This window comes from Scyliorhinus torazame, chromosome 3 (assembly GCF_047496885.1).
Source record: "Scyliorhinus torazame isolate Kashiwa2021f chromosome 3, sScyTor2.1, whole genome shotgun sequence".
Lineage (NCBI taxonomy): Eukaryota > Metazoa > Chordata > Chondrichthyes > Carcharhiniformes > Scyliorhinidae > Scyliorhinus > Scyliorhinus torazame.
Window position 1 is genome coordinate 201,218,972 of NC_092709.1, and position 22,927 is coordinate 201,241,898.

The 22,927-nt window shown below is 46.4% G+C and overlaps 1 protein-coding gene across 3 annotated transcripts in view; it reads left to right on the forward strand.

Annotated features, from left to right (window-relative positions):
- LOC140408893 (PGAP2-interacting protein-like) overlaps positions 1-22,927 on the forward strand; it is a 210,139-nt gene that overhangs the window by 77,560 nt on the left and 109,652 nt on the right. For all 3 annotated transcript variants that reach the window (XM_072496741.1, XM_072496743.1, XM_072496742.1), the window contains exons 5-7: positions 5,292-5,499; positions 10,321-10,406; positions 22,185-22,439. In XM_072496741.1, coding sequence (XP_072352842.1) covers positions 5,292-5,499; positions 10,321-10,406; positions 22,185-22,439 — 549 coding nt within the window. The remainder of the gene's footprint in view (positions 1-5,291; positions 5,500-10,320; positions 10,407-22,184; positions 22,440-22,927) is intronic.

The following is a 22,927-nucleotide window of genomic DNA, read 5'->3' on the forward strand; positions in this document are numbered from 1 at the left end:
GGACGATACCCAGATGTATTCCAGCCCGGTTTGGGGAAAATAAAAGGGGCCGTAGCCCATATCCAGGTCGAACCAGGAGCCACGCCGCGCTATTTCCGGGCGCGCCCGGTGCCTTACACCTTGCTCGAGAAGGTAGAAGGGGAGCTCACTCGTTTGGAGACCTTGGGTATGATCAGACCCATCCGTTTCGCTGACTGGGCAGCACTAATTGTACCTGTAATGAAGCCAGATGCCACAGTACGCTTGTGCGGCGACTATTAACTTACAGTGAATACCGCTTCCCGGCTCGACCGATATCCAATGCCTCGCATAGAGGATCTCTACGCGAAGCTTGCTGGCGGACCCTCGTTCACAAAATTAGATACGAGTCACACCTACCTACAGTTGGAGCTGGACCCTGCCTCCCGGCCATATGTAACTATTAATACACACCGGGGCCTGTATGAATATACACGGTTGCCCTTTGGGGTATCCTCTGCCTGCGCTATTTTTCAACGCATCATGGGGGGCATCTTGAGAGGTTTACCGCGAGTTGCTGTCTACTTAGATGACGTTTTGATTACAGGGACGTCGGAGCAGGAACATTTGGAAAATTTGGAGGTTGTCCTTAGATGCTTTTCAGAGGCTGGAGTCCGTTTACGTCGCACAAAGTGCGTCTTTCAGGCAAAGGAAGTCGTCTACCTGGGTTATCGGGTGGACCACGAAGGTTTGCACCCCATCGCAGAGAAGGTGCGCGCAATTCAACAGGCCCCCGCCCCGACCGACACTTCGCATCTTCGTTCTTTTCTCAGCCTTGTAAACTATTATGGGAGGTTCCTCCCCAATCTGGCAACTACACTGGCCCCGTTGCACCTTCTGCTAAAGAAGGATCACACCTGGGTTTGGGGCCAGCCGCAAGAAACCGCTTTCCGGCAGGTAAAACAACAATTGTCATCGTCTGAATTACTAACCCACTATGATCCTGGAAAGCCTTTGCTCACCACGTGTGATGCATCCCCGTATGGTATTGGGGCCGTCCTGTCCCACAAGATGGAGAACGGGGCCGAGCGACCGATAGCTTTCGTCTCCCGCACATTGACTGCAGCGGAAAAGAAGTACGCGCAGATCGAGAAGGAGGACCTGGTGGTGGTCTTTGCGGTGAAACGCTTCCACCGTGTGTATGGCCGCTACTTCACTATTGTGACTGATCATAAGCCTCTGCTGGGACTTTTCCGAGAGGCTAAGCCAATACCGGCCATTGCTTCCGCACGGATCCAGCACTGGGCTTTGTTGCTCGCGGCCTACGAGTTTTCTCTGGAGCACAAACCAGGAACCCAGATAGCAAATGCCGATGCACTGAGCCGATTGCCTTTATCGACCGACCCCATGTCGACCGCCACGACCGGTGAGGTGGTTGCAACACTAAATTTTATGGACACCTTGCCTGTCATGGCATCACAGATCCGTGAGTGGACCCAGACGGATCCAACCTGTCAAAGGTTCGGCACATAGTCCTGTATGGTGGGCAGCATAGACAGCTCCCAGGCGAGTTGAGGGCATTTTCCTCCAAGCTGTCAGAATTTAGCGTGGAAGACGGTATTGTCTTGTGGGGGATGCGTGTGATTGTCCCGGAAAAAGGACAGGAGCTGATACTAAGGGACTTGCACAATGGTTATCCGGGTGTGACCAAAATGAAAATGTTAGCCGGAGTTATGTCTGGTGGCCAGGCCTCGACACCGACGTTGAGAAGGTGGCCCAAAACTGCTCCATTTGCCAGGAGCATCAGAAGCTTCCGCCGGCCGCGCCCCTACATCACTGGGAATGGCCAGGGCGGCCTTGGGCGCGTTTGCATGTGGATTTCGCCGACCCTTTTTAAGGATCCATGTTCCTTCTATTAATCGATGCCCAGTCTAAATGGTTAGAGGTGCATAAGATGCTAGGCACAACGTCCTGCGCAACAATCGAGAAGATGCGTTTTTGTTTCAGTACGCATGGCCTCCCGAGGTGCTGGTCACGGATAACGGCACTCCGTTCACAAGTGAGGAGTTTGCGAGGTTCATGAAGATGAACGGCATATGCCATATCCGCACCGCTCCATACCATCCGGCTTCCAATGGGTTGGCGGAGCGCGCAGTGCAGACATTCAAATGAGGCCTAAAGAAACAGTCTTCCGGGTCGATGGACACGAGACTGGCTCATTTTTTGTTTTCATACAGGACCACTCCACATGCGGTGACTGGGGTAGCTCCTGCGGAACTCCTAATGGGCCAGAGACTTCGCACCCGCCTTAGCATGGTTTTCCCGGACATTGGCGGAAAAGTACGCCGCACTTAAGAACGGCAGGGACATGGTTTTTCTCGGCATCGGCCAATTCGGCAGTTTGCGCCCGGTGACCCAGTGTTCATTCAAAATTTTGCTGGTGGTGCCCAGTGGGTCCCTGGCGTTATCTTTCGCCGAATGGGCCCTATCTCTTACCAGGTGCAAGCCCAGGATCGTCTCCATTGCAAGCATGTAGACCACATTCGGTCCAGAAGACCATCTCTTCCAAAGATTCCCTGCCCCCGGAGTTCATTCCTACAGCCACAGAGACCAGACACTGTGGAGAGTATTCCTCACAATCTTTCTCTCGTACCGGACTCAAAGCCTGCGCAGGTCGTTGCAGAACCGCATGGAGACAGAGACGCCGAGATGACGGAGGCAGAGGACTCCGACTTCGAGATGGAGACACAGGACGCCTCAGAGGGGGAGTCCTCAGGCCCACAGGCCGTGGATGTACAACCGTTACGCCGTTCATCACGGAAGCGCCGTTCTCCGTCTCGTTACACGCCGCCCGATCCAGCGCCTCGTGCAAATGGTGTCCGGCCTGCAGCAAAATGAGTCCGACGCCCTCTTTTGCCAGGGTATTTGGTGGATTCCTTGGACTTTGGGTGGGAGGGATGTTATAACCTGCCTGCTTACCACTGGCTGGGGACTAATGGCAATCGCACAATCCTTTGGGAGTATGAGCTTCCCCAATGAGGGGGGGGGGGGGCGGAGAAATCATTAGCAGATTCCCTGCATAAATAAAGCTGGCGAGTGTGGAACCAGCTAGAGAGGAGTGAGCAGTAAGGGAGTTGCTGCTGCTGTTGTGTATGTATATGTTATTGTAAATAAATGTTATTTCTTTCTATCTTTCAACTCGTGCTGGATTCTTCGTGGCCCTCACAAAAGATAGGTTCTTGATTAATAAGGGGATCAGGGGTTATGGGGAGAAGGCTGGAGAATGGGGATGAGAAAATATCAGCCATGATTGAATGGCGGAGCAGACTCGATGGGCCGAGTGACCTAATTTTGCTCCTATGTCTTATGGTCTTATGTCCCCAAAGCCAAACGGTTCTGCAAGAATCTTTATGGACTTAACTCAGCTGAACAAATTAGGGAAGTGTGAGATCCACCTGATGTCTTCATTGGAAGAGAGCTTTGCCAAACTAGCCAAGAGTACTTTATTTACCAAATTGGATGTGAGCAGTGGATTTTGGCAGTTGCCCCAGGACAAAGAATCCAGATTGCTGACCAAATTTGTAATGCCAGTCAGCCATTATTGTTTGAACAGGAACTTCATGTAGAGATCTAAATGTGAAAATACTTGCTGTAAATAAAGAGTAATGGTTTTGAGAAAGTACAGACACAAACAGCATACTTTGGGGAATGGATAATCCCCTAAACCCCCCTCTAGAACTCGAACACTCTAAGAAATATGCATCACAAGAACAATGTTTTAAAAAGATGGGGAAATGTTGAGGCAACAATGAAAGGAAGATGCTTTCTTGTTTCATTAAATATTGCAATTTTGACTCTTGGATGATGCAAAATTTTACAACAATTGTGATGCCACACAAGATACAGCAAGATCAGTTACATTCACTGTACCAATCTGCCAGATTGAAGTTGAGTTCTTGGAAACCAGTTTTTATTAGCCCTGAATCATATAAATGTTTAATAATAAGGGTATGGGTTGCGGAGAGTTCACGTGCATTAATAAATAAATGATGCGTGCAAATTAATTTACCACATTTTATTTTATGAAGCTGCTCCTCTTTGTTTACTAGAGTTGAATTAATTTAATGCTGGAAAGTCACCTACATGCTATTGTGTGGAAATACGCACTGTGTCACTGTATCAATTTACAGTAGATGTTATTGTTTCTGGAACCTAATGTTGCATAACAACTATAAATGGCTTATAACAGTGCCATCTAAAGGTATAGTGGGTAGTGCAGGTTCATACAGACATTTTTAGCATGCTTTTTGTGAAATAGATTGAGTGATAAAGTTGTTTTAAAGGCATTTGAAATGTAATCGAGTAACCCACCCAAGATTATTGATATAATAGTTAGGACAATCTGAGCGGCACGGTAGCACAGTGGTTAGCACTGTTGCTTCACAGCACCAGGATCCCAGGTTTGATTCCCGGCTTGGGTAACTGTCTGTTCAGAGTCTGCACATTCTCCCCTTGTCTGCGTGTGTTTCCTCCAGGTGCTCCGGTTTCCTCCCAAAAGTAATAATAATAATAATCTTTATTGTCACAAGTACATTAACACTGCAATGAAGTTACTGTGAAAAGCCCCTATTACCATAGAAAGCATTCTTTCTGGTTGTATCACAGCTTGGTATGGATCCTGCTCTGCCCAAGACCGCAGGAAACTACAAAAAGTCATGAATATAACCCAATCCATTATGCAAACCAGTCTCCCATCCACTGACTCTATTTACAATTCCCGCTGCCTCGGAAAGGCAGCCAGCATAATTAAGGACCCCACACACCCCGGACATTCTCCCTTCCACCTCCTTCCGTCAGGAAAAAGATACCAAAGTTAGAGGTCACAGCTTCTTCCCTGCTGCCATCAGACTTTTGAATGGACCTACCTCATATTAGGTTGATCTTTTCTCTACACTATGGCTAGCAATGACTGTAACATTATATTCTGTAGTCTCTCCTTCCTTCCCTATGTACGGTACGCATTGTTTGTACAGCATGCAAGAAACAATACTTTTCACGGTATACTAATACATGTGACAATAATAAATCAAATCAAATCAAATATACAAGTCCCGAAAGACATGCTGTTCGGTAATTTGGATATTCTGAATTCTCCCTCAGTGTACCCGAACAGGCGCTGGAGTGTGGCGACTAGGGGCATTTCACAGTAACTTCATTGCAATGTTAATGTAAGCCTACTTGTGGCAATAATAAAGATTATTATTATCATAGCAGGTCTGACAGCATCTGTGGAAAGAAAAGGGAGCTAACCCTTCTATTGTGATTTGTGTCAGATTTTCAGACGGTACCACAGGAAAAAGAGGAAATGAAACGTACAGAAGAAAAGAATGAATCTGATGCTCAACGCAGTTGGATTGTGAGTGGGGCAGCATTTGGTAGTTTGCAGTTTCTCACACACTGGATATTTGGAGAAGTTTCACTTGTCTCTCGATGGGCTGTGAGTGGTCACCCAAATACTGGACCAGATCCTAATCCGTATGGGTAAGTAACATCTTGGGTCGGGGGATTCTCCGATCTTAGTTCGCCCCGTCACCGTTGCCAGCAAGAATGGAGAATTTGGCGCTCAACCAAAACTTCATTCACTGCAACAGGATCGGAGAATCTCACTGACGCGAACGGGCGGAGAATTCCAGCCCATATGTTCCATGGAAATGCAGCATTATATTCTGTTGTCAGTTCAAATAATCAATGCAATAATTTTGCCTTTGTAGTGTTTTGGAAGGACCTCCAAGCAGAGTAACTATAGAACTATTTTTTCACGGAATAACTAAGTACAGAGAATGGTAATGATGCTACTGATGACTTTGACTCTAGTTTCTAGACTGCCCGTGAAAGCCCCGCGCTCAACCCCTGGATTTGTGCTCTTCGGCCCATTGGCTGAACGGGTCACATGACCCCCAAACCCACCCGGTAAAGGGTCTCGCTGCTACAACCCTTCCCCTTTAGGTCTCCTATTAACACATACCAAGTAAAATGAAACTATTTACATTACAACACCATAAAGGAATTCTTGTGCAGTCCATTAGAAAGTCAGCCTAAAAGGGGATTTCCTCTCCCTTTTGGAACGCCGCAGCTCAGCAAGAGGTGTCTCAACAGCAGGGGCAGATTCAGTTTCACTTCCATCTTGTAAAGGTGCATCAGTGCAGACCACTTCTCCAGTCCCCACAGGAACACTACTCCAACAGCACTCAAGAAGTTCGACACCATCCAGGACAAAGCAGTCCGCTTGATTGCTCCCCCTTCCACAAACATTCAAACCTTTCACCACCGATGAACAGTGGCAGCCGTGTGTACCATCTACAAGATGCACTGCAGCAACTCACCTAGGTTCCTTAGACAGCACCTTCCAAACCCACGACCACTACCATCGAGAACGACGAACAGCAGACACCTGGGAACCCCACTACCTGGAGGTTCTCCTCCAAGTCACTCACCTACCCTGGCTTGGAAATATATCGCTGTTCCTTCACTGTCGCTAGAGCAACATCCTGGAATTCCCTCCCTAACAGCACAGTGGGCATCTATAAGACTGCAGGGTTCAGGAAGGCATCTCACCCCTACCTTCTGAAGGGAAACTAGGGATGGGCAATAAATGCTGGCCTAACAGCGATGCCCACATCTCGTAAATTAATTTTTTTAAAGTTCAGCGTATTGAACTCAGTCCTCTAAATTAGGGTCAAATGACTTAAGCTTTCCGAATAGAAGCATTATGATAACTTACTGACTGCTGAATAGATGTGCTTCCAACAAAGTCTGCTCTGCTGTTCTCTGTGGCTAAAGAAAAGCACTCCATTGATCCTCATCGCCAAATGTAGTATCTTGGAAAGAGTGGTGATCACCAAGCAGAGTAATCATAGAGTAATTATTAACAGAATAATTATGTACAGAGAGTGTTAATGATGCTACTGATGACATCAATTCCAGTTTCTAGACGCCTGAGAGAGCTCATGGTGAGCCCCATGATTCGCGCTCTTTGGCCCAATTGGCTGAATGGGTCACATGACCCTCTGAAACTCCGCCCCTTAAAGGGACTCACTACTACAGCCTGCAAGGACAAATTCTATTGATAAAGCTTCAGAATAGCAGGTCCTTTGACATAAATGATGCACTGCCATTCCTCACCTTTACTATTTCAGGTAATTATTGACCTTGACCCCTGAAACGTTCAGTGGCTCAAACATCTATATTAATAAAAAACTTTATTAGTGTCACAAGTAGGCTTACATTAACACTGCAATTTACGGTGAAAATCCCCTAGTCTCCACATTCCGGCGCCAGTTCGGGTACACAGAGGGAGAATTCAGAATGTCTAATTCACCTAACAAGCACGTCTTTCAGGACTTGTGGGAAGAAACCAGAGCACCCGGAGGAAACCCACAGGGAGAATGTGCAGATTTCGCACAGACAGTGACCCAAGCCGGGAACTGAACCCGTGTCCCTGGAACTGTGAAGCAACAGTGCTAACCACTGTGTTACCATGTTGCCCTTTTGCATTGTGTGATTCTTGACCTGTTTGTTTATGGTCCCTGCTCCTGAGTGGATATGTGTGAGGCACACCAAAAATTTGGCAGTGAGCTTCTTGATCTTTGAACCAGAAGATTGTGGACACTTAATGGGCACTCCCAGGCATCTTGTTGGAAAGGAGGTCTTGCAGCTGTGTCACCATTAGTGGTCCTCAATTAAATATTTTCCTTTGTTCTTACATGGGATGTGGGCATTGCTGGCACGGCCAGCATTTGTTACCAATCCCTAATTTCCCTTGAACTGATTATCTTGCTGGGCCATTGCAGAGAGAAGTTGAGAGTCAACCACGTTACTGTGAATCTGGAGAGACGTGTAGGCCAGACTGGGTAAAGGGGCTCCTAGCTGGGCTCAGGTTGTCTATTTTCTTGCCTGAACCAATATGGTAAGCGAATACTTCCAACTCATAGTGAATGTGCACTTGCTGCCTGCCATTCTGGAGGCATGGTGCTTGTTTAGAAGCTGAAAAACGGGCATGCCACCATCGAATTTCTAGGTTCTCATTTCTGGTATTGCACTAACAGATAAGTTAACATTTTGCGTGTGATCTACTCTGATGAAGGGACTTCTTCATTTCTTTTCCCCGTTAACTAAATGCGCTTTTCCAAAATATTCTCGTTTTGTACCCCTATATATTATATTACTCCTTCATGTATACTCTGCCCAAAAAAAGGTCTTTGGCTCTTCATTCTTCCGGAATAATTTTCCAATTTAGAGTGCCCAATTCATTTTTCCCAATTAAGGGGCAATTTAGCCTGCACATCTTTGAATTGTCGGGGCGAAACCCACACAAACACGGGGAGAATGTGCAAACTCCACACGGACAGTGACCCAGAGCCGGGATCGAACCTGGGACCTCGGTGAAGTGAGGCAGCAGTGCTAACCACTGTGCCACCGTGCTGCCCGATAAATACATTTTGCCTGTTTTGTTGCCAATTTTAATATCTTGTTCAGACAGCCTGGCTGCTGTCACTGGGAAGGGGATGTTTGATGTAATGTTTTGCTTTTCTATTCACTGATATTCTAATGATGCCACCAACATGGCAACATTTTAGAAATGTCTTGTTCTTCTGAACAAATTTCAAATTGTTTGCAGAATTCAGCTTTGTGGCTTTGTAGAGATGTTAAGATCGCTTATTAAGACCTATGTATGCAACGTTTTAACCTGACTGGACCACAGATTTATTTGAGATTCTGATTCTGTTCAGGATTTAATGGCAATACAATTCTTAATACTATTTTTAAATTAAGTTAATTCCTTGAATTGTATCCATTTTGCAAACTTATGTGTTTGAAAGTTATGTCCATCATGCTCTTCAAATACCCAAGTTTCCAAGTTTCTCTTTTCCATTGCCCTTTCCTTGGTTCTCACAACATCCACCGGCAACTTCCTTCAGTCATTCCGACTATCTGGGTCTGTTGAATATCTTCCAGACCTCATAATAAAATTCAATTGTAAAGGGCCTGTGAATTGGAAGAAAGAAAAGTCTAGCTTAATGGTTGCCGCAATATTGGTCACAGTGTTTGTTTAGAAATTTCACTATACATTTTAAATATGCTAATTCATTTGATTGCAATAGGTACGAGGACATTAAATACAAATGGTGAGTTCTCTTTTTTCCTCTGGGACATGGGCTTGAATCCAGCCCAGACTCAGGAGATGGTATTGCTGCTTCTGTCCATCTATCACTCACTCTATCCCTCATTCCATTCACCCCTCCCTCACTCCATCCATCCCTCCCTCATTACTCACGCCATCCATTCACCTATAACAACCTCCCTCTCTCCCTTTCTCCATCCCTTCATCTCCATCTGTTTAGAAAATTTACATCCCAGTTGGGCCCTTTGCCTCGACTGGTCTCTGTTGGTGTTTATGTCCCACATGAGCTACCTCCCAACTTACTTCATCAAACCCTATCAGCATACATTTCTATTCCTTTGTCCCTCCTGTATGTGTCCAGCTTTTCCTTAAATGTGTTAATGCTATTCACCTCAGCTACTATATGTCCTAGCAAGTGCCACATTCGCACCACTCCCTGGGTAAAGACATTTCTTCTGAATTCTTTATTGGATTGATTAGTGACTTTTATTTTTATGGCCCCTAAATTTTGGTTCTCCACAAGTGGAAACATCTTCTCTATGTCCATTCTATCAAACCTCATTATAATTTTAAAGACCCGTATTGGGTCACCCCTCACCCCTTTTCTAGAGAGCACATTGTTTGATAAAAAAAACTTGGATCTGATGTGTGACAATCACATTTTCAATCACCAATATTTGAAAAGGAGCACAAGAGTTACATTTTCTCTTCTAAATATACTATTTTAATAACATGTTCACTCTCCCAGAAGCTGGGATTTACAAGCAGCTGGCAAACTACAGCAATCAACAATGAGCTTCCACTTTACCAGATAATGGACACAAAAATAAGCTGATCAGTCCAACCGATAATGTCCATTGACCTCCCTATAAACAGTAGTCCCAATCCCATGTGCCACTTCTGTTTATAACTTACCACTTTTCTTTTTCTTTCTATTTCTTTCTTTATCTCTCTTTTTCGGTCCATCTTTCTCTCTCCTTCCTTTCTTTCTCTCTTTTTCTCTCTCTATCTTTCTCTCTTTTACGTTTTCATTCTATTCCCTCTCACCAGAAATTGGAAATCTTGCTTGAAACAGGGGGTTTTGAAGTTGGATTCAAACATTGTAAAGTTAAGGGTGTGGCTACAAACTGTTGTTTCCAAATTGTGCAATTTAATAAAAAGAACTTTCTTCCTTCTTTCAGAGGTGTGATTTTGATTGCTCTGGCTCTCGGTGTGATACTATCATTTTGGCCTTCCATTGTTAACAGCGTTGCCTTTTGGCTAATAGGTATGGGATTCACAGTGTCTGCACCGTTAGAGAATTTTTGAATTAGAGAAACGTGGATTTTCTCTCTCGTCTTAGTCTCTTCCTCTGCTGAAGACTCATGTGGTATGCAGACCCATAGTACCAAGGTTGACATTCTTCATATGGGATAGTCAATAAATTATCAATATAAGGGACCCTGGCTGTCTCCGATCATCTGAAGACCCAGTAAATACAAACATATGACCATACGAATTAGAGCAGGAGAAGGCAAGCATTGGGCCCCTCGAGCCTGCTCCACCTATTCAATAAAATCATGGCTGACCTGATTGTAGCCTCAATGCCGCTTTCCTGCCTCTACCCTTTGACTCCCTTGTTAGTCAAGAATCTATCTACCTCCATCTTAAAAATATTCAATAACCCTGCCTCTACCACTCTTTGGAGAAGAGTTCCACACCCTCTACCCTCAGAGAAAATATTTCTGCTCATCTCCTTATTTTAAGCTATGTTCCCTACTTCTGTTCTCTCCCACAACGGGAAACATCCTCTCAACATTCACCTTGTCATGTTCTATCAGGATTTTATATGTTTTGATGAGATCACATAAGAACCTAAGAAATAGGAGCAAGAGTAGACCACTCAGCCCATCGATCCTGCTCCGCCAATCAGTATGGTCATGGCTGATCTTGCCCTTCAACTACATTTTTCCAAGCACTCCTCATGTCCCTTAAGTCCCTTAGAGACAAAAAATCTGTCTATCTTAGCCTTAAATTTATTTACCGTTGGAGCATTCATAACCCTCTGGAGCAGCTGTAGAACACTTCCAAGTAAAGGTCCTTTCAGATTGGAAAATAGCGAATCTAATGCCTCCATTCATAAAAGGAAGGCGACGGAAAGTGGAAAACTAGGCCAGTTAATTCAGCATCTGTCAAAGCCAAAATGCTGAAATCTATTATTAAGGAGGTTACAGAGGGGCCCAGATGTAATGGCACCTTGGGGGAGGGGGATCTCTCAGATCAGGGGCGTCCAGATGGTCAGGCTCTGGGCAGGATTGTACTCTGGCACTCCCGCTGCCACCCAGGCACCTTGGCCCCGATGTCTTCCTGTACTGACAAGCTGAGCTCATGAGTGCAGGAAATGAAGTTCAGTGCGTCCTTGATGGGGTGTTCTTCACTGACACCAGTTTGATAGTGGCGCTGCAGTATTGTGAAATGCCCCGCTAAACGAGCCTAAAGTGGGACTTTTTTCCTGTTAAATTTCAGCCGTTGTGTTATAACCCCAACAAGACCCACGGGGACAATCCAATTGATCTCCCATTGGGCCCATGGAGTACGAGCTACCCCACTGAGTGGCAGAGGCCCAACAGCGAGGCTCTTTAATTCCCCGAGATAAAAGCTGGCACAGGAAGGAGCCGGCATCTCAGGATGGTCCCGGCTGAGACGTGGATTGTTGCTTAGTTACTGTGTTTCCTAGCTGTGAGTAGAAAATCAATTACTTTTGACTTAGTTTGTTGGGACTTCACATTGACTACAATATTGGCGATGAGGATAAAAAAGACCTATAGATGGTGCTGCCTGGCCACTCAGACTATGGCAGCTTATTAACACAAAGGAGCAAGGTTCGCACTGTTTCAAAAATGCTGCTCTTCAGTAGACTCGATGCTTTTGATGTGAGTATGGAAGACTGGGCTCAGTATGTGGAGCGGATGTGCAATTTCTTTAGTGCAAATGCCATTACTGGGGGAGATCGCCAGCAGGTGATTCTTCTGACCGCCTGTGGGGCTCCCACTTTCAGCGTTATAAAGAGGCTAACCTACCCTGTGGCCCCAGACGTTTGAAGAATTGATGGCACTTGTGACAAACCACTATGACCCCAAGCTGTCGATCATTGTCCAAAGATGTCAATTTAATCTGGCCGAGAGAACCTCGGGGGAGTCTGTTACTATTTCCGGCACGATTACGCAAGCTGACGGAACACTGCGACTACAGGACATCCCTAGCCAAGATGCTACGAGACCGCCTTGTATGCGGCGTAAACAACATGTTGACCCAGCGGAAATTGCCGAACCGTCGTTGGACATAAAAAGGGCTATAGAGATCGCCCTCTCACGGAAGAGCATGGAGAAGGAATTCCAGGAGCTCCAGGGTACATCGGTGATGGAGGTGAATAGCGTAGGACACCCGCCATTCAGAGATACGGCGCCCCCTCGGAGCAGGACCTCTGGGACCCCGCTCTTTCCCAATCACCGTCGGGGCCAGGCCCATTGGCCAAGGGCAGTTGCTGCCAGGTGAGGCATATCCCCAGAAGCACTGGAGGAAGATTCACACAGGTGCAGCACCTGTGGCCGGAGAAAGTACAGGGACTGCCAACGCCGAGTCAGCCAACAAGCGTGTCACCCTGATTGAGGGAGGCACCTGCCTAGAGCCAGGACCCTCCATCTAGAGCAGCCCAACGAGGACGAGTGCATGCGGGCAGCACGGTAGCACAGTGGTTAACACAGTTGCTTTACAGCTTCAGGGTCCCAGGTTCGATTCCCGGCTTGGGTCACTGTCTGTGGGGAGTCTGCACGTTCTCCCCATGTCTGCATGGGTTTCCTCCGAGTGCTCCGGCTTCCTCACACAGTCCAAAGATGTGCAGGTTAGGTGGATTGGTCATGCCCGTAGTATCCAAAAAGGTTAGGTGGCGTTCCTGGGTTATGGGGATAGCGTGGAGGCGTGGGCTTGGGTAGGGTGCTCTTTCCAAGGGCTGGTGCAGACTCAATGGGCCAAATAGCCTCCTTCTGCACTGTAAATTCATCACACCGTGGGTCGCTCCCATTAGAATCACAGCCCAGGTGAATGGTTGCACACTAGAAATGAAGCTGGGCTTGGGGGCTGCAGTCTCAGTGATAGGATGGCAGACATTCGAAAAAATCAGGATGGGAATCCAGCATTTGAGCCTAAGGGATACTGAGGCGACATCGGCGGCATACACGGGGGAACCACTAGCCATCGCGGGTACAACAATGACCCCAGATGCCTACGGTCAGCAGATGGTCAGGTTGTCTTTGCTAATAGCACAGGGTCCCGGCCTGAGTCTGTTGGATTGTGATTGGTTACAAAGACTGGTAGCTGATTTTCAGGATGGGGCTGGGGGGTTATACGAAGTCCTGGGGAAGTACCCAGTAGTTTTCAAGGAGGGCCTGGGTACAATCAAAGGTGCCATGGCCAAGATACACATGGACCCTGAGGCACAACCAAAGTACTTCAGGGCTAGCCCAGTTCCCTATGCCTTACTGACAAAGTTAGAGGATAAACTCCACTGCTTGGAAAGCCTAGGAATCATTCATCCGGTACAATTTTCAGATTGGGCAGCGCCTGTAGTCCCAGTACTGAAACCAGACAAATCTATCCACCTGTGCGGGGATTACAAGCTAACAGTAAACAAGGCTTCTCATTTGGATAGATATCCAGTGCTGTGAGTATAGGACCTCTCCACAAAGTTGGCTGGAGGACACTCTTTTTCTAAACTCGATATGAGTTTCGTGTATCAGCAATTAGAGCTAGACACGAGTCCAGAAAATTCATGTCCACTAATATCCACAGATGCCTCTACGAATATATAAATTGCCATTTGGAATGTCATCAGCTTGCGCTATTTTCCAGAGAGTCATGGAGAACATCCTCCAAGGTTAACCATGAGTGGCTGTTTACTTGGACGACGTCCTGGTCACTGGAGCCACCGGAAAGGAGCATCTGAACAATTTTGAGGAAGCCCTCCACCGGTTTTCCGACACAGGTGTCCACCTTAAGAGAGTAAAATGTGTTTTCTATGCCAAAGAAGTCATGTATTTAGGGTATCGTGTCGACTGAGACGGCGTGCATCCAGTAGTGGAAAAGGTGGGAGCAACCAAACAAGATTCCATGCCTGAGAACGCGACCGAATTGCGGTCACCCTTAGGACTTGTGAAATATTATGGGAAATTTATCCATAACCTAGTGATTGTCCTTGCGCCACTACGTGCGCTCCTGAAGAAATAACAAAGATGGACGTGGAGAGCATCGCATTAAGAATACTTCGGCAAGGTGAAGTGACGATTATCGTCATCAGGGCTGTTGACCCAATAAGACCTCTCAAAACGCCTCTTGGTACTTGTGGCATCGGTTTACCATCATTGCAGACCACAAGCCATTGCTTGGATTGTACAAAGAGGACACGGTGATTCTACCAATAGCATCTGCCCGTATACAGATATGGGCCCTATTGTTAGCGACATATTAGTACAGTTTGAGTATCGCCCGAGCACGCAGATCGCCGCACAAATACACGATTGGACACAGAAAGCCCCAGTCTTGGTAAACAGTACTCCATTCCATCTTACACAGAGGCCTGCAAAGGAAACTGCCTAAAGAGCTGCAGGCTTTTGAGACCAAGCAGTAAGACCTCAGTATAGAGGACCATGTCCTCCTGTGGGGTGTTCACATTGTGATCAGGCCATATTGTAAGATCTACACAATGGACACTTGGAGGCGTAAAAGATGAAAATGTTAGCCAGCAGCTACTTATGGTGGCCAGACCCGGATGGCGAGATTGAGCGACTGGCTCAGCATTATAAGTTCCTGCCAGCGGTACCCCTCCACCCATGGGAATGGCTGGGCCTACTTTGGATACGCCTACATGCAGAATTTGCCGGACCATTTCAAGGCTCAATGTTTTGCTGATAGAGGACGCGTATTCTAAGTGGCTGGACGTCCATTGACTATCGTCCACCACTTTAAAGGCCACCGTCGAGAAACTATCAGTACCCATGACATCCCAGGGGTATTAGTCATGGACAATGGTACCCCATTCACTAGTGAGGAGTTTGCATGCTTCATGAAGACAAATGGGGTGACAGCCCCATACCACCCTTCCTCAAATGGCTGACCGAGCAGTGCAGACTGTCACGAGAAGTAAGAGAAATCAGGCCACGGGATCCGTGGAGACGAGGCTTAGGTGCTTTTTGTGCAGCTACCGGACCAGACTCATATTATGACTGGAGTGACACCAGCTGAACTGTTGATGGGGTGAAGGCTCAGAACCTGCCTGCGCCTAGCATTCCCTGATAGTAATGGGAAAATAGAAAGGAGTCAAGACTTTCAGCAGCGGCACTGAAGCAAATGGACTCAGACTAAAAGTTTAAGACGAGGGCACACAGTATACGTCCGCAACCTCAGAGACTTTGCACGGTCCACCCGCTATGCTCCGCCCCCGATGGGCTGTGTTCCCGACGGCGCGGGCCATGTGTGGTCCTGACCGTATGGGAACCCGGCATGCCGGCTGCGGACTGTGTCCAGCGTCGCCACACCCGGCCGGGATCCGTGCCGCTGGTCTGGGGGGCTTCTGCTCGGGAGGGGGGGCTGGTGGGGGGTGGCCAGGGAGTGGGCTGTGGGGTCGCAGTTGGTAGGTTGGGTTTGCATATGTCGGCGCCATGTTGTACGGCACGACCGGTGAAGGTCGTCAGCCGTGCGCATGAGCGGCCCGGGACCCGGCCCTTTTCCAGCCATGTTTGGCGTCATCCGCGGGAGTTTCAGCCGCGCCGGTGATAGCCCCTCACCGGTACCAGAATCGTTGAGGGCTTCACACCGATTTTTCCATTGTGAAAGTCAGCACTTAGTCTTCCAAGCGGAGAATCCAGCCTCAGATCTGAGGATTGGGAGAAGTTTAGAATTCAGCGAAAGAGGACCAAGAGATTGATTAAGACGGGGAAAAGAGAGTATGAGAGTAAGCTTGCGGAGAACATAAAAGCTGACTGTAAAAGTTTCTATAGGTATGTGAAGAGAAAGATTGGTGAAGACAAATGTAGGTCCCTTACAGTCAGAAACAGGGGAATTTATTTATTTTATTTTTTATTTTTTGAAATAAATATAGAGTACCCATTTCATTTTTTTCCAATTAAAGGGCAATTTAGCATGGTCAATCCACCTACCCTGCACATCTTTTGGTTGTGGGGTGAGACCCACGCAGCCACGGGGAGAATGTGAAAACTGCACACGGACAGTAATCCAGGACAAGGATTGAATCTGGGTCCTCGGCGCCGTGAAGCTGCAGTGCTAACTCACTGCGCCCCCGTGACACTCCAGAAACAGAGGAATTTATGATGGAGAACAAAAAAATGGCTGACCAATTAAATACAAACAGTGGTTCTGTTTTCACAAAGGAGGGCATAAATAATATACCAGAAATATTGGGGAACACAGGGTTTAGTGAGAGGGAAGAACTGAAAGAAAGAAATCAGTATTAGTAAGGAAATTGATGGGATTGAAGGCCGATAAATCCCCAGAGTCGGATAATCTACATTGCAGAGTACTTGAGGAAGTGGTCCTAGAAATAGTGGGTGCATTGCTGGTCATCTTTCCAGATTCTATAGACTCTGCAACAGTTCCTCAAGATTGGAGGGTAGCTAATGTAACCCCACTATTTAAAAAGGGAGCTGGAGAGAAAATAGGGTATTGTAGACCAGTCACCCTGCTGTCAGTAGTGGGGAAAATGCTAGAGTCCATTTTATAAAATGTAATAGCAGAGCACTGGTAAACAGTGGCAGAATCAGATAGTCAGGGTGGATTTACGAAAGGGAAATCATACTTGACTAATCTACTGGAAGTTTTCGAGGATGTATAACCAGTAGCATTGATGACTGAGAGTCAATAGATGTGGTTTATTTGGACTTTCAGAAGGCTTTCGACAAAATGCCAGTTAAGAGATTAGCATGTAAAATTAAAGCGCATGGGTTTAGGGGTAGTGTATCGAGATGGATAGAAACTGGTTGGCAGATAGGAATAGAAGAGTTGGAATAAACGGGTCTTTTTCCAAATGGTTGGAAGTGACTAATGGGTCTGGTACTGGGACCCCAGCTATTCACAATATATTTTTAATGATTTAGATGAGGGAACTCAATGCAATATATCCAAATTTGCAGATGACACAAAGCTGTTTGGGGGGGGGCGGTGAGCTGTCAGAAGGATGCAGGGATACTTCAGTGTGATTTAGACAAGCTGAATGATGGAATGGGCAAATGAATGGCAGACACAGTATAAAGTGAATAAATGTGAGGTTATCCACATTGGTAGCAAAATCAGGAAGGCAAATTTTGATCTGAATAGCTATAAATTGAGCGGGGAAATGTACAATGAGACCTGGGTGTCCTTGTTCACCAGTCGCTGAAGGTAAGTATGCAAGTGCAGCAGACGTTAAGAAGGCAAATGGTATGTTGGCTTTCATAACGGGAGGATTCGAGCACAGGAACAGGGATGTCTTGCTGCATTTGTACAGGGCCTTGGTGAGACCACACCTGGAATGTTGTTTGCAGTTTTGGTCTCCTTATCTGAGGAAGGATGTTCTTGCTATAGAGGGTGTGCAATGAAGATTTACCAGACTGATTCCTGGGATGGTGGGGCTGATGTATAAGGAGAGATTGAGACGGTTAGGATTGTATTCGCTGGAGCTCAGAAGAACGAGGGGGGATCTCATCGAAACCTTTAAAATTCTAGCAGGACTAGACAGGGTAGATGCAGGAGGATGTTCTCGATGATGGGGTGTCCAGAACCAGGAGTCATAGTCTGAGGATATGGTATAGACCATTTAGGGCAGAGACAAGGAGAAATGTCTTCACCCAGAGCGTGGTCGGCCTGTGGAATAGGCCAAAACAAAGAAGGAGTTAGATACAACACTTGGAGCAAATGGGATCAAAAGATATGGGGGGAGAAGCAGGAACAGGCTCTCATTTGGAAGATCAGCCATGATCATAATGAATGGTGGAGCAGGCTCAAAGAGCTAAATGGTCTCCTCTTGCTCCTAGTTTTTTCTATGTTGAACCATTGTTGAAGCAGTCCATAAATTATTTGCAAAGACAATTAGTAGCTTGAAAAATCAACAGATTAAAGGGTTTGGGGATTGATAAGGAGAGTGGAATTAAAATCAGGTACTCATGAAAAATCAGTGGTGCAGAATGACCAATGTCCCAGTTCTGTGGAGTAACATATTTTGATCTCCCTTCATTGAATCCTTCCTTTCATTACACATACCACTTGTCCTTGCATGGGTTGTGGCAAAGCGGCTCATCAGCCATGTGTCGAGGGGGTATCCCTTGTCCCCGAGCAGCCACCCTCTGTTCTTTGTGGTGACCTGAACTCTTTGGGAATAGCAAACTGCCTCAGGATAACACCATTCTGGCTGCTGCTCAAATAGTGGGAATTCACTAACATGATGGTTTGTGCATAATTACACACACACTAACAACACATAAATAGAATTGACCGCCTTTTCAATTCGGCATACAAGAAAGGATGCAAATCCTGCAACCTGGATAACACGACCTCATGAGACTCCCTACCAATGTGCTCAAAGATCTGTGGGTTGGGGATCGGCCTGTTTAGTCATATGAAGACCCATGGAGGAGCAGATAGGTAGACAGATTTTGGAAAAGAGTAAAAACAACAGGGTTGTGGTGAAAGAGACTTCAACTTCCCCAATATTGACTGGGACTCACTTAGTGCCAGGGGCTTAGACGGGGCGGAGTTTGTAAGGAGCATCCAGGAGGGCTTCTTAAAACAATATGTAGACAGTCCAACTAGGGAAGGGGCGGTACTGGACCTGGCATTGGGGAATGAGCCCGGCCAGATGGTAGATGTTTCAGTAGGGGAGCATTTCGGTAACAGCGACCACAATTCAGTAAGTTTTAAAGTACTGGTGGACAAGGATAAGAGTGGTCCGAGGATGAATGTGCTAAATTGGGGGAAGGCTAATTATAACAATATTAGGCGGGAACTGAAGAACATAGATTGGGGGCGGATGTTTGAGGGCAAATCAACATCTGACATGTGGGAGGCTTTCAAGTGGCAGTTGAAAGGAATACAGGACCGGCATGTTCCTGTGAGGAAGAAGGATAAATACGGCAATTTTCGGGAACCTTGGATGACGAGTGATATTGTAGGCCTCGTCAAAAAGAAAAAGGAGGCATTTGTCAGGGCTAAAAGGCTGGGAACAGACGAAGCCTGCGTGGAATATAAGGAAAGTAGGAAGGAACTTAAGCAAGGAGTCAGGAGGGCTAGAAGGGGTCACGAAAAGTCATTGGCAAATAGGGTTAAGGAAAATCCCAAGGCTTTTTACACATACATAAAAAGCAAGAGGGTAGCCAGGGAAAGGGTTGGCCCACTGAAGGATAGGCAAGGGAATCTATGTGTGGAGCCAGAGGAAATGGGCGAGGAACTAAATGAATACTTTGCATCAGTATTCACCAAAGAGAAGGAATTGGTAGATGTTGAGTCTGGAGAAGGGGGTGTAGACAGCCTGGGTCACATTGTGATCCAAAAAGACGAGGTGTTGGGTGTCTTAAAAAATATTAAGGTAGATAAGTCCCCAGGGCCTGATGGGATCGACCCCAGAATACTGAAGGAGGCTGGAGAGGAAATTGCTGAGGCCTTGACAGAAATCTTTGGATCCTCGCTGTCTTCAGGGGATGTCCCGGTGGACTGGAGAATAGCCAATGTTGTTCCTCTGTTTAAGAAGGGTAGCAAGGATAATCCCGGGAACTACAGGCCGGTGAGCCTTACTTCAGTGGTAGGGAAATTACTGGAGAGAATTCTTCGAGACAGGATCTACTCCCATTTGGAAGCAAATGGACGTATTAGTGAGAGGCAGCACGGTTTTGTGAAGGGGAGGTCGTGTCTCACTAACTTGATAGAGTTTTCCGAGGAGGTCACTAAGATGATTGACGCAGGTAGGGCAGTGGATGTTGTCTATATGGACTTCAGTAAGGCCTTTGACAAGGTCCCTCATGGTAGACTAGTACAAAAGGTGAAGTCACACGGGATCAGGGGTGAGCTGGCAAGGTGGATACAGAACTGGCTAGGCCATAGAAGGCAGAGAGTAGCAATGGAGGGATGCTTTTCTAATTGGAGGGCTGTGACCAGTGGTGTTCCACAGGGATCAGTGCTGGGACCTTTGCTTTTTGTAGTATATATAAATGATTTGGAGGAAAATGTAACTGGTCTGATTAGTAAGTTTGCAGACGACACAAAGGTTGGTGGAATTGCGGATAGCGATGAGGACTGTCGGAGGATACAGCAGGATTTAGATTGTCTGGAGACTTGGGCGGAGAGATGGCAGATGGAGTTTAATCCGGACAAATGTGAGGTAATGCATTTTGGAAGGTCTAATGCAGGTAGGGAATATACAGTGAATGGTGGAACCCTCAAGAGTATTGAAAGTCAAAGAGATCTAGGAGTACAGGTCCACAGGTCATTGAAAGGGGCAACACAGGTGGAGAAGGTAGTCAAGAAGGCATACGGCATGCTTGCCTTCATTGGCCGGGGCATTGAGTATAAGAATTGGCAAGTTATGTTGCAGCTGTATAGAACCTTAGTTAGGCCACACTTGGAGTATAGTGTTCAATTCTGGTCGCCACACTACCAGAAGGATGTGGCGGCTTTAGAGAGGGTGCAGAAGAGATTTACCAGAATGTTGCCTGGTATGGAGGGCATTAGCTATGAGGAGCGGTTGAATAAACTCGGTTTGTTCTCACTGGAACGAAGGAGGTTGAGGGGAGACCTGATAGAGGTATACAAAATTATGAGGGGCATAGACAGAGTGGATAGTCAGAGGCTTTTCCCCAGGGTAGAGTGGTCAATTACTAGGGGGCATAGGTTTAAGGTGAGAGGGGCAAGGTTTAGAGTAGATGTACGAGGCAAGTTTTTTACACAGAGGGTAGTGGGAGCCTGGAACTCGCTACCGGAGGAGGTGGTGGAAGCAGGGACGATAGGGACATTTAAGGGGCATCTTGACAAATACATGAATAGGATGGGAATAGAAGGATGCGGACCCAGGAAGTGTAGAAGATTGTAGTTTAGTCGGGCAGCATGGTCGGCACGGGCTTGGAGGGCCGAAGGGCCTGTTCCTGTGCTGTACATTTCTTTGTTCTTTGTTCTATGGCAGAAACGTGTGACCCTGAGTAGTTACCATTCTTGAATCGAGGGACAGCTGATGACAAACCATAAAATGGAATGAAACCCATTGCAGTTTCTATCTCTATGTTCACATATTGGGCCAGCAGAGTTATATGCATCCAGTCAATGGCTCTCTGCGCCATGAGGAATCCTGCTACCATGGCAACACCATGTATCTGCTCATCCTCCTTTCTGCTTTGCAATAAAGCAGTGACCCCTTCTTGCATACAGGGACTCCATCACTTCTCTGCTGTAGCTATGAATAGTGAACTGGGATATCTTGACTATGTCATCTCCTTCCATCTGCAAAGATCAGGCCATGTAGAAGTTTAGAGCCAAGGTAATCTTGATGACCACTGGCAATGCTGTCCTCTTCCTGGAGCCAGGCTGCAGGCCTTATTGAAGGAGGCGGCACAGTTCTGTGACCACATCTTTGGTGAATCTCAGGTGGCTCAGTTATTGCTTCTGGCTGAGGTGGTGGTAGATAGGTTTTCCCTAAACATGTGATGGGTAAGGTCTTTTGTGAGAGCCCTCGTCCTCCTCCTCCTCCCTGCAAATTCAACAACTCAACCACAGCACCCCCAAGCAATCTGTAATGCTTCCACAAATTTTGTAAGAACTGAAATAATTCAAAAGCTTCACCTGCATATTGGTTGTCTAGTGGGGTGTTTGGCTGCGAGTGATTATCACAGGTGTGCAAGTTTGAAAAATGTGTGTCAAATCAGCCGGAACAGCCATTTGATTTTAATGTTTCTAATGTTAAGAGTTTCTTGCGCTTGCTTAGAATGGGGATATCAAGCAAATTTCTATTATATTAATTGTTTCTTTATTGTTATTACAGGAGTGGCATCAGCAATTGGTATCTTCTACCTTCGGAGGGAAGGAGCATTTACTGCAGGAACTGTCTTGGCCATTTATACCATGTCACTTTGGCCTCACTTGATTAACCGCCTGATCAGTTCAGGATATCCAGGGAAGGCCTTGAGCATGGCCATGTTGGTATACGTGCTGGAGATGCTTGGCACTGTGTGGTGTACAGCTTATAACTTTGTTCCTGGAGGTGCCATTACTAGAGAACAAACAATGGTAGTTTTAGGTATGTGGTTTAAAATAAAATATGGATTACACTCACCATTAGGCAAGGAGAAACATACATGTAAATCTGAAAACAAAATGAAGAAAAGCCTCAAAGCTGTATATTTTTCCTATTTTAATATCAAATTTTAAAATTAATAACCTGGTTTAGCACACTGGGCTAAATAGCTGGCTTTTAAAGCAGACCAAGGCAGGCCAGCAGCACGGCTCAATTCCCGTACCAGCCTCCCCAAACAGGTGCCGGAATGTGGCGACTAGGGGCTTTTCACAGTAACTTCATTTGAAGCCTACTTGTGACAATAAGCGATTTTCATTTTCATTTCATCTCTAGTTTCAGTGGAGAGTGTAATTGTTTTTTTAACAATTTGTTCACAGATTTAGTGCTGTTTAAGTTAGAATGCTGCCCATTTACAGTCAATGCCAAAATACTGTTGTTCACTCTGGACCAAGGCAAACACTGATTCACGCATTTTAAAATATCTACATTTT